The 12,588-nt window shown below is 45.8% G+C and overlaps 1 protein-coding gene across 4 annotated transcripts in view; it reads right to left on the minus strand.

Annotated features, from left to right (window-relative positions):
* Nucleotides 1-742: 742 nt before the first annotated feature.
* Nucleotides 743-12,588, minus strand: part of SMYD3 (SET and MYND domain containing 3) — a 419,814-nt gene continuing 407,968 nt past the window's right edge. For all 4 annotated transcript variants that reach the window (XM_055714562.1, XM_055714564.1, XM_055714565.1 and 1 more), the window contains 2 exons: nt 8,743-8,851; nt 743-1,446 (listed from right to left, as the gene is read on the minus strand). In XM_055714562.1, coding sequence (XP_055570537.1) covers nt 1,339-1,446; nt 8,743-8,851 — 217 coding nt within the window. In that variant the 3' untranslated portion in view covers nt 743-1,338. The remainder of the gene's footprint in view (nt 1,447-8,742; nt 8,852-12,588) is intronic.

The raw sequence follows: 12,588 nt of genomic DNA on the forward strand, positions 1-12,588 counted from the left end.
TCTGGCACGAAGCCACGCTACGTACTCCAGAAATGCACTGCATTTCATAGGTTATTGCTTGCACATTACTGCCGGGCAAGTGAATGCTCCATACGCTGGAACAAATTCAAACGCCTTGCAAGGAGATATCTTCCTCAGCGTTGGCATTCTCGTGATGTGGTAGGAAATTATGCCCAGAGTGTTCATTTTCTTTTTAAATGTGTTCTCATCTCATAATAATTAATGGTGTCAAGTTACTGGTGTGAAAAGAGCCTGACTTTCCAACAACGATGGATTAATGAAATAACAGTCATGGCTGGAGTAGCAGCAATAAATCGTTAAGAGAGGGGTGATACACCTGAAGTGATACTTTCAAAGGCCTTAAATTATTTAGGTTTCAATGTTCCTCATAAATGTTTGGCTTTTGTTAGCATTTGTTTCTCTGTTAAAAAAGGAAGTCAGAAGCTCTGGCAAGAACAAGTCTTTCGCTGAGGAGCGTGGAGAACTGGGGTGCCCGTGTTTTCCAAGGCATCCTTCTCTCCCCCAGATATGACCTCCCAAGTCAGCGGTCGTCCACCTGTAGGTCTCAGAGCTTCACTGTTTGGGGAAGTGAAATCCAAAGCCCACAGGCTCAGAAAGGTCTAGAAACCACACCACAGAGCTCACAGATTCACATCTCGCTCTTCTAAGAAGCAACATGAAGTGAGAAAATCTGGAAGTAGTCAAAACAGGGAGAAAACAGAGTAAGCAATTTCCACATAGATACACTTTTGATTAAATTTTTTATTCAATCCATTTTAATATTCAGTATTATAACATATGAAATGCAAGAAGAAGAGGTACAGAGCCCTGCAGATATATTGGCAGGGAGGAAAAATCTCATTTAGAACATTGGGAAACTTACTTGATGTCAAAAAGCACTGGATCAGGCTTTTGGAAACCACACCTAAGAGCAAGGCAAAGGGAAAAAATATATTCTTTATATTTATAATGTGTCTGACACAAGTTCCTTAACTGCTGGCAGAAACTGTATAAAAAATTGACCGCTGATAGCAATGAATTTGTATCACTTCATAACTGATGAAGACTTCGTATGCATTTCCCAATACTTATCATCAATTAAATTAGGTGTTGTAAATTGATAATTAGGTATGGTCAATTAGATTGTTTGGTAGAAAACTGCAGATATTCCTCCAAACATCAACTCAATTCATATCATACGGCAAAACTAATACTAAACATTTTTGTAAAGCAAGTAGGGCCTAATGAAAAGACACCAAAATCCTCAAGAAGCTTCCCAATGCAATGAAAAGCATTTGATTTCATTTTCCTTGAATATTTTCTTTTCCAGACCAGAGGTTATCGTTGCTGTACCCTCATGATGGCCTCACACTGTTCCTTTATCTCCATCAGGGCTTGCATCAGGCTGTGATCTGGCCCGTGGGTCACCTTCATGATGTTATAGGCCTTGAGGAGACAACAGAAGGGACAAGTTAGTCACTGTGCAGATCCAGCAGAGGGGCTGGGCCCTGCAGTGGGGCAGGGGTGTAGGTACGGCCCCTCGGGCGGCTGGCAGCGGGGGACTGGATTGCATGGCACAGCAGAGACAGGAGTGAAGCATCCCCAAGTGTGTAATGCTTTGTCCTTGATAAGGGAGGAGACACCAACACATTAATATTCTTAGGTGTTAAAGCCCACAAAAAGGTTGCAAAGATGGATGTTTGGAACAGTAAAGCAACTGAGGCATGAAGGCCATTTTAAGACTGGTCAACTACAGCATGCAAGGTTTTGATGCGTTATTTAAAAGATGGCTGTGATGTTTATAATGTTAGTAGCCTCAAAATCCTGTAAACAGAAATGGACGAATGCTTAACCAACAGGATAAAAAGTGCCTGAATTGTATCAGGAGAAACTATGCACAGCACCAAACAAATGAGTGAGAAACTATGCACAGCACCAAACAAATGAGTGCATCAGTAGTTTCACTCTGCAAAGGCACGCAGGGGAATGGGTCTTTGCAGCTTTTCCCAGGGATTATTTTCTCTGTGTATTTGTCACCTGCCATAGCTAGGCCAATTTACACTCGCTGATATTGCCTGTAGTGCTGCTGATTCCCTGCCACCGATACATCTGAAATGTTCTTTGCCCAGCTCATGTTATGTTTAGATCATCACTTTTCATATGACATTTCTGCTTCGTCCTTCTATTAAATTCCTCCTGCAAGGAGAGAAATACCAGGTGGAAATGGATGCAGCACTTCTGAAGAAAGAACAAGGAAGCTAGAAGTGTACTGGCAAGAGAAAAAGACATCAGAAATTTTTCCTCATCCCAAACTGAGGAATTGCTAAAAACTAAATGCAGCCTGTGTTTCAATGGGTTCCTGGTCCAGTCAACTGACAAAATTCAGCTAAATCAGCTTTGGACTGCAGAAAAAGGTTCTTTTTGGAATCAAATGTTGAGGTAGGGGCCTCATTTAAATTGGAAAGGTAAAGACGAAAACAAATGTATCCTTTAGTGGAATGAATGAAAGCCTACTTCCAAATTCTAGAGACTGGAAAGCATATGGAAATTCTAGCACAGTTTATTTTTGCTTCGAGTTAGTTGATCCTTAAAAGAAGAGGGAGGCAGCAACAGATTGAAAGAACAAGTTGAAACAGCAGTCAAAACAAATCAGAGTGTGCAAGGAGCTCTAAAGAGAGTCAAGCATGTTCTGAGTTACCACAATGCCTTACCAGTGAATGATAAAACACTCAGTTAAACAGAACAATGGAAATGCTTTCATCACCCTTAGAAATGCCTCAGAAACGTGAAATAAAATCAGAAATCCTTAATCTTTTCATATTTCTAGTTTAGCAGAAATACAAAGCTGCTCATGCTTTTCTATAATGTCTGCAATTAAGTCATAATTACACTCACTGAAAAGACTACCTGAGTTGTTCTTAGTGTTCTGCTTTTCCTAATTTAACATGCTGGGGAAATGTTGTAAAGAATAGATCAATGAAGTATTTCAACATAGTGGAGTGTGAGATATTAAGCTGTACAGGAGCTTTCCCTCCCCCCCCCCCCAATAAAAAATTGAAAAGTATTGCAAAAAAGCAAGAATAAAAGCCAGTCCTTCCCTGGAAGAAACAGTGGGATGGAGAAAGATGAATGCTTGCGTGGTATACAAATCCTTGGCTGGAGCAGAACAGGATAGCTGCAGGTGGGATGCCATGTGTGCTGCAGTGTAGCTGCACCCAGGCTAACTGGGAAGGGGCAGGACCACCCCAGGGCAAAGTGGCCAGGTGAACTGGCCGTGGATCCAGCCACACGTGGTGCACAGTGCTTGCATGCCCTGGTCAAGAAAGCTGATGGCTTTATTGTCAATGATGGATGCTAAGGGCTGTGCACCTGGATACATCTCAGTCACAGCACCGGGGCACCTGACCCTGCTCTTCAGCCCACATACAGGACAGAGGTCAGTGACAGACCCTGATGCACAGCTAGAGGTGCCCATATGGATATGCCTCTGTTAAAAGGCAAAAATCCCTTCTATCAAACCTAATCTTGAAATAATGCTAGCACTGCTGACGTCTCTTTTGCCTCCAACATTTCCTTTCTATTTCCTTTCTTTCTTCAGTCTGGCAGATAAATGCACCCAGGCTTCATCTTTTTGTTTCCTCAGGGAGAAAATCATTCTCATGCAATGTACTGTCTCTACACTGCAGTGCCAGTCAGAACCAGCTGCATCAAAGTTAGAATAGCAATGACTTCTGTAATCCCCACATTAAACCGGCATTAAGTTATGTAGCTGTTTTTGCAAAGGTCAAAGCAAAACTGGGGATAATTCCACCTCCAAAGCAAGGAATCGTTTTAGTGGGCAGAAGCAGGAACATGTAGGCTCCCCGAGCACTCCCCTGCCCTCCTAAATCACACAGCTAACCAGCGCAGTCGAGGCAGAGCAGAGTCTTGTGGTCTGTGCGGCCTTCCTCTCAGCTAAAAAGAACAAATCTAATTACAAAAAACTACAGTAATCGCAAGACAGCAGCACAGGCCACAGTGTCATCAACCACATACCGTCTCCCTGAAGAATATCAGACCCATTAGATTAGCGGGACGGCTGTTGCTCCACGAATGCAAACGAAACGCTGCGCAGCCGTTTGTACCTGATTTGCATGGGGATGGGGCAGGATGCCTGTCACCACAGCTGCGGGAACCGCCAGCAGATGCAGGACAGCACCGCTCCATCACCGGGAAAGCAGAGAAGGCTAGCGCGTGGGGGGGAGTACCCGGGGGTCTCCATCCCTCTTGATCGAGGGGGATTCCTATGCCTTACTAAAGCAGGCATAGGAAAAGCCAAAAGCATCACAGTTACTATCAAGCACGGCCGGTCAACAATTCAGCGTTTGAAGAAAATAAAAAGAGAAAGGGGATTTCTTTTCAGTGTTGCTGTGAAACCTAGGAGGCATTTAAACCCAATTCCCGTGCTTTTTGCCCCCACACCAGGGATTACAGTAAGAAGGGGAATTATATGGTAGCTATTGCAGGACTTCATGAGACAAGATGGCTATGCCCATAAGCTCATGGGAGGACAAAGGTGCTTCTGCGACCGAGCCAGCCGAGTGCAGGGCCCGCGGGGGGCCTGGCCGGTCCGTGCTGCACACGTGTGCACCCTCCTGCCTGCCCCATCCCCACCAGCCACCGCTCAGTGGCTGGGCACCCTGCCCGCAGTGCATGGGTACAGGCAGCCACCGCCACCCAGGGGATGGAGCAGCAGCCCTGACACCACGTCGTGGCACTCGTCGGCGTGCTTCCAGGGCATGGCACGGCACGGCACGGCACCGCACGGCACAGCACGGCACTCATCAGCGTTCTTCCAGGGCACAGCACGTCACGGCACTTGTCGGCATGCTTCCAGGGCACGGCGCTCAGAATGAAGTCGTCTCCTTGAATCCAAGCCTTCCCCACTGCACCCTGCCTGCCTTCCCAAACCGACTCCGGCTCTACTCAGGGGGTGGGCAACCAAGCGGGTGACCTTATGGTGCGGTGAAGGTAGCAAACGACGCCTAACAAATATCTGTGCTAAGGAGCACAGCTCAGGACTGATCCGGACACTTGCTAGGGGCTCCCCAGAGCCCCAGAGATGCAGCCCCATCCTGGCTCCTGCAGAAGTGCCGCCTCCCGGCAGAGAAGCTTCTCCCTTCACAAGACAGCTTGTTGCAACTTTTGTTATTGCCGCTTTTTACAGTCATTCCAGGCTCTTTAAATTAGGTTTGCCAGACTGGGCTGCAGCTCTGGCCTTTTGCTGACAAAGGTTTTCCTGATCTATAATTCCATTTGTCCTCCCACCATTACATCTTTCATATATATATGTCTATAAATTTAAAGATAATACATTGGTTGTACAATAAACCAAGGGCTACCTTCAGGTTTTATTCCAGAAGCGGAGTATTGCCTCTCTGTAACATTTCTCTTTCCAAAACCTGGCAAATTAGATTCTGCCGGGTCTAATATACTTTTGGGGGGTGATTTCTTTTTAATAGGTAACACAAAGCACTCCACATTATTTAAGCCTTCCTTGGGGGTGCAGGGAAGAGAGCTAAACCCAAAGGGCACTAAGAGTAAGGGGGTTCGTTTTTGGGTGGTACAGAGGGCGGCAGTAGGGGCTGGGCTGCAGAGCTGGGTATGAATTGCTGCTGGGCTGACCGGACCGTGCATCTGATGCGGAAGCTGTCGGTCCCCAGCACTCCAAGGCTGTGCCTGATTAAACAGGATTTATATGTGAGGTGAATTTCACTCAGAGCTCAATTCCTCTGCACCTTCCACATCCTTCTCCTTAATGCCACACTGAAATTAGCCTGACGAGGATTCCAATGGGGTGCTGCTATTCAGTGTCAGAGTGCATTAAGAAGAGTAATGAAGCGGAGAAGGTAATCGAGTTTCTGCTCTGAGCATGTGGCATGCTCTGTTGACACATCTAATCACAAAGGGCCAGGCTGGGTTCTCAGATAACTCTAGGGTATTAGCTGAGCTAAGAAGGACACAGACCTGTTGGAGCAAGTCTGGAGGAGGGCCACGAAGATGATCAAGGGGCTGGAGCAGCTCCACTGTGAAGACAGGCTGGGAGAGCTGGGGTTAATTCAGCCTGGAGAAGAGAAGGCTCCGGGGGCACCTTATAACAGCCACCCCGGTACCTAACAGGGGATGACAAGAAAGCTGGAGAGGGAATTTTTACAAGGGTATGTAGTGACAGGGCAAGGGAGAGTGGCTTTAAACTGAAAGTGGGTAGATTTAGATTAGATACTCGGAAGAAATTCTTCACTGTGGGGGTGGTGATGCACTGGCACAGGCTGCCCAGAGCAGCTGTGGGTGCCCCATCCCTGGCAGTGTCCAAGGCCAGGCTGGACGGGACTGGGAGCAACCTGGGCTGGTGGCAGGTGTCCCTGCCCATGGCGGGGGGTTGGAGAAGGGTGAGCTTTAAGTTCCCTTCCAACCCAAACCATTCTATGATTCTACACTAGGAATCACATCCTTTATTTCCAACAAACTGGGAATTATATCTTGCTCTGATTTGTTGTAGTGTAGACAGCAATGAAGAGAATCAGTTTCCTATCTCATCCTATGCTTACAAATTGCATCGAGATATAGGATGACAAGAAGCTTTTCTCAGCTGTGCTCCCAGAGAGTGGGAGTTCGGTCTCCCAGTCTCACACATGTGGGTGGAAACGGGGAGAGGCTCTGCAGGGAACAGGCAAAACCACAACAGGATGAGTTTGTACATGGTTCTGCGTCTCAGCTGTAAAGCACTTACTGCATCCTTGCGGACCAGTAATGGCTTGGGGACCACAGCCAGAGGTGCACTGAGGTATGGCATAGAATGGTAAGCAGCATCTTATTCTCCCTTTTCAGGGAAAAAGGAGATCACAGCTTGAAAAAGGGGTTTTCATTAGGCATTGCTTAGTATTTGAAGAATAATACAGTAGCAATCTGGCTTGCAATGAGCAACTCCTTCACTACAAACATCCGAAACCCCATCACAACCTCCACCTTCACTGACAAGCAGCATTCAGATCTCTCTAGAGGATTCACTCCAGTTTAATTTAGTCAGTATCACATTAGAAATGCAATTAGAAGAATGCCTGTTGATATATTGTGGCAGCAGCAATGCAAATAGAAGCTTCTCTGACTGGGGACTCGCTCTACCTCCTGAAAAGGAAAGTCTGAATGTTTGGAAATTATAAATATTACGGGGGAAATAGCAGAGCAGATTACCTGGCATATGACAGATATATGACTTACTTCTGAATAATGCATGGAAAATAGAATTGATTACTCTTCCATCTGCTCTTTAATGATCAGAATTGGCCATAATTTAAGTTAAATATATCAAGTGAAGATTTAAGTTACCAAGACTTAGTAAGACTGGCATCGTATTAAATACTAGTTTATTATTTCAACATGTGGAAAGTATCAGTTCTTCAGCTTGCATAATTAATCGGGTGTTGCAAACAAATAGATATGGGGGTTGAAAAAAGTAAGTACAAAATACTAAGTTATCTAGAGAAGCATGACAGATGTTAACTTCATAGGGGATCCAGGCAGGAGTGAAACTCACTTCTCCCCCACAGCCCCAGTGCAGACACCCATTCCCTTCCATCCCCAGCAGCTGCCCTACCTCTTTGCCACAAGACTAGCTGTCCATGCAAGCGTGCACCTTAACCATCGGGGGGACACAGCCAGCTTCTGCACTTCTTTCCAAAACTGGGGCCAGCGCTGGGGCCTGCTCCTGCCCAGCAGCAGTGGGCCAGTAGCTGGGCCAGGTGGCTTTCTGCAGCACCAGCCAAGGTGACGAGGAGCCACTGCCAGGCACTGGAGGTGGGCTGAGAGACGAGAGGTGGAACCGCCTGGAGCATGTACTGTCCTCAGGCCAAGCTGACCACAAGACAATCAATAATACAAGGGAATAAAAGCCTAAGATATCTCTGAGGGGAACTGGGGGCAGCACATCTTCCAAGGGGAGAAAAACACCCTAGCAGTGATTGAGGGCTTGAGATGGGAAGCAAGTGAGAGCCTGCATCCTGAGAACATGTTACACATGGAAGGGGATTCTTCAACGTATTTAAAGATGATACCAACAGCAATATAACAGCAGGATAAATGAAAGCCTGAGGTAGGAGGAAATTAATATAAAAGTCAGCTCAGGTACAAGAGGGATGGCTTAAAGCTGAAATGTAACTAGCAAAGCACCAGCTGCAAAAAGAGATCAAAGAAGGGAAAGATGATGATATAGAAATAGGAGGGATCAGGAAGCCTGCCTGTTGATTTGAGTGTGGCTCACAATAAAATACAAGCATTAAAGGTAAAGTTCTCCAATCTGAAATCACAGATCCCTGATAGGGAATGAGGAGGGTAAGAAACTGCAGCTCTGCTCCTGTTCTTGCACTGTCAGTACTCCCAGACTCACTTTGCTATGGCAAGGAGGACAGTGTGAGGCACTGAGATATTTTTATCTCTTCGGATCTAATAGTAATTTTTCATCCAGGCACCTCTGAGCTATCAAACTGTAATTAGCAGTGACTGATGCTGGAAGAAGTCGGTGCCTGAAACACTGAGCAACAGTGACCCGTCACCGCACTCAGCTGCAGCCTGTGGAGACACCGCTGATGGAAAAAGCAGTGAGGAGTATGCAAAGGCACAAGGGACAGTCAGAGCAGAAGTGGGGGACACAGACAGCAGGTTCAGGGGAAGGAGGGAGGGGGACAGAAGAAAGCTGACAATACTGACCTGTTTCAAAGTCTCCAGTGCCTGAGGAAACATGTCCTGACTGTACTGCAGTTTGCCCACTCGCATCAGCTGGACAGCCCTCAGCGGATGGAAACCAGGATAATACAAGCTGCAGAGAAAAAGGAGGAAAAAGTCCGTGTCAGCTCTCACCTTCACAGTCACTGCCTCTGCTGAGAGCTATTAGGGTGGGACTGCAAAGTCATTGTGAATGTTAATAAGGTACTCAGAGAAAATTAGCTGCACTACTGAGAAGCATGAAATACTGACGGGAATTAGCAAATTATTACTCTCCGTCTCAGAGGAATGCCTTTAACATTATCCTGTTAGAAAGTGACGGGAGTGGGATTATTTAATTCGCTACTGTTGGAGAATACAATAGCATTTACTGTACTTAGTGTTGCAAACAGAGGTCGTTCACAATCTCAGGTCTCTGGAGAGGTATAATTTTAAGAGGAAGCTTCAGCAAGGAACCCAGTTCTGGATCCTCCAAGATGAAGGAGAGGGACTGCAGGGAATGCAGGTACCTAACACCAAGGCCACTGTTTCTGAGGGTTTGCTTGCTGCTCCTCATTGTGGAAAGAACTGGTGCTGCGTGCCCAAGGGTACATCTCAGCCTTGGCTCGTGCATCTAGACAAGGCATCTGCTAGTGTGAGGACACGCTCCCATTCTTAATTAATTTCGCAGAGGCAGAGGTTTTCCATCAATCTCGCTGGAGTTAATAAAGACAGAACTATGCTCTCCTTCTTTCTAGGAAGTAGATTGAGAGCAATGTCATTATTCATTCCTCTGCAGATGCTCTTGAAATGTCCATGCTTTCATGGTGACCACTCTGCATTTCCAAATCCTGCTGGCCTTTGGCTCACAACACCTGGACCTCAGCCCAGCCCTGTGCCCGAGCTGTGGCGGGCACGGCATCTCAGAAGAGCAACCTGGGGGCTACAGAAAGCTGTGGATGTGACTTGCCTGGAACTGGTCAGCAGGAAATACGAGGTGAAGGGACACACCTGGATGTTACATCACTTGAAAAAGATCTTATATTTCTTTTGCCTAACTACACAAATCAAAGAATAAAAGTCTTAAGCACACTTACTGAAGACAAACACCCTATCCGATCAAACAGCATTTCACTTCCTCAAGTACACCGGTGTGCTTGAGGACTGTCTAAAAAAATACAGAATTTGTCACGACTGCAGGAAGAAGAGCCAATAAGCTTCCTAAAATCTGCTCTTTGAAGAATTTGGTTTTGTGTTTACCCCAAACCTACCATCATCGGACTTCAGGGGAATTGCTAATGAATGAAACCACTGCAGTCTGAAGGACACTTAAACCTGCATGAGTATGATTAAATGCATGCTGGGACATTAAACGATGTAAATTTGTACAGTGCAGAGGAATCTTCTGATAAATCTGTGTGGCAATGAATGAGTTATCTTTCTCCATTACTTTTCAGTAATGAAAATGCAAACACGATTAAACACAAGTAATTGTTTAAATGGCTATGTATCTGGCTGTCCTTCCAAATCTCAAATGAAGATGTGTAAACATCATGGAAAATGTTTTCACACCCAAAAATCCCTTTTCTGCTGATCCGACGCAGTTTCAGTGAAGACAAACAGAAACACATGGGAAGCATGCCTGGCAGGATCTCAGAAGCAACAGCTCCTGGTCTGCCAAAGTCTCTCATGAAGCAACAGAAACCAACTCCTCAATGAGAATAATCCATCCTGCATTGCCACCAGCATCACCCACTCAGCCCCCCTGTGGGATGCAGTTCAAGAAGGCTGGAGGGCCAGCGGGCCAGAGAGCAGAAAAATGGTAGCGCTTATCTCGGTCCAACCCGACCACTCAGGAGCTTCAAGGATCTGGTTAAACAAACACCAGAAAATTATCAGTAGGTTTAGTTTTAGATTTTGTTTCTGGTTATTGTACCAGTTAACATGGTGCTATCTGCTACTAGTTGAATAGGGAAAAAATGCAACTAAGTGACAGGTTTTGGTGTGAATTAGCAAAGAGCAACAGAAATTGCAGCGCTAACACAGCACAAATGGGAGCAGTGAGCACGTGCACAACTTAGTAAAAATTGCAAAAAAGTGATGCCTATACGATTGTGTACTTCTGCCCTCACCTGTGGCTGCTGAAAAGGAAGGAGTTAAATGGTCGTTCCCTCTCCTCTGGGCCACAGAAATGCCAGGATGCCAGGGGCAAGGATCACAGTCACAAGAGGAGCCAGGAAGGCAAAGACTTTTGCAGGAGATAACTCATCTTTGCAGTCCCCACTAGACTGTCTCTGCTGTACCCTGACAGGTCTGGTTCTTTTCCCACTGCTCCTTCACAGCCTCTTCACATCTCCTTCATTTCACACCTTTCATCCTTTCAACCACCTTTTTCATGTCTCTCATGTTCCTCTCCCTCCTGAATAACCAGCTCCATCCAAAATGCCAACAGGAACAGGGAACCTGGGCTGTGCCTTGCCTGCAGCCACCTCAGGGATGGCAGCTCACACAGACAAATCTAGGCTATATTTTCGTTCAGCAACGTGGCACCTGCTAAACATCACCTGGGCCCATCAGAATTCAGAACCTGCCCCTCCATGCAAACAGGTTTCTTTCCATACATTCACCTGCAGTCAGTAAAGATTTAGCATTGTGGTATATGCAATATTGGAGAAAACAGGCAGCAATTCAGCAATGTCAGGCCCTCAGCCCGGACTACCGGCCATAAACTAAAGCACGTGAAAATTTAAGATGAAGACACAGAAGGAGTAAGTGTGAAATGAAGAACCCTGTGTTCATAAATATTTACAAAGCTGTTTTACTGAGCTGATTTATACTCTGATCTTATGCATGTACATAGTTATATTTGGCAAGCCTTACAACTGACATTTGAAACAACTGTTTGTTATCATATTCTAGAATAAATCTATTAAACTTTGGAACACCTTTTGTGGAAGCACATCCATTGAGTGAGTTTACTAGAGAAATGCAGACAGCTTGCGGCTCTTCTGGGAGACGTGTAAGTGAGAAAAATGCTGCTGGCTTCTCCCAGGCATTCCTAGGATTCAGTATTATGAAAAACTGGCATGGCAGAAAGGACTAAAAAGCAGTGTCAGGTACTTGTGAGCCAATTTATTATCCCCACACATTGCTCTGAACAAAGCCAAGTGGATAAATTTAAGAATAAGGGAGACATTTACCAGCCAAGGAACTGGTACCTAAAGACTGTCAGCAAGAGACTAAGACAGCTATAGAGAAATACATGCTGTGAAACACGTTACAGCGTGGGTAGAGTAGGAATTCAATCTGAAAAGGATTTTATGAGATTTACCAGGACCTGAGGGACAGGAAGGGGAACAGTAACATATTGAAAGCTGAAATAAAGATAGTTCCGTGGAGTGATGTTTCCTGGCCCTTGGCACTGGTCAATGCTCAGTAGCTCGCTTGCAAAGAGAGATTAAACAGAATACAACAGTTAACAAGTAAAGCTGTGCTGTAAACAAGAGAATTGGAGGAGGCTGAGAAAGAGCTGTACATTTTGTGTCACATTTTCTGCTTATATAAGGCAGCACAGCTTTGTTCCCATCTATGACCAACAACATCCATGCTGGCTTGTGCCTCCAGCCTGTCCTCCTGCCTATCGATGGGTCCCCCCACTTCAGTGTCATCTGCAAACCACACAGAAGTGCCTTCTGTCACCTCCTCCAGGTCATCGATAAAGATGTTAAACAGGACGAGTCCCAGGACAGACCCCCATGGTACCTCACTGCTATTGGCACCCAGACAGGTATGACCCAACAGCCAGACCCTCTCGCGCTCACCACCCAACCAATTCTCCACCTGTCATCTAGC

The sequence above is a fragment of the Falco cherrug genome, chromosome 6, assembly GCF_023634085.1.
Source record: "Falco cherrug isolate bFalChe1 chromosome 6, bFalChe1.pri, whole genome shotgun sequence".
Lineage (NCBI taxonomy): Eukaryota > Metazoa > Chordata > Aves > Falconiformes > Falconidae > Falco > Falco cherrug.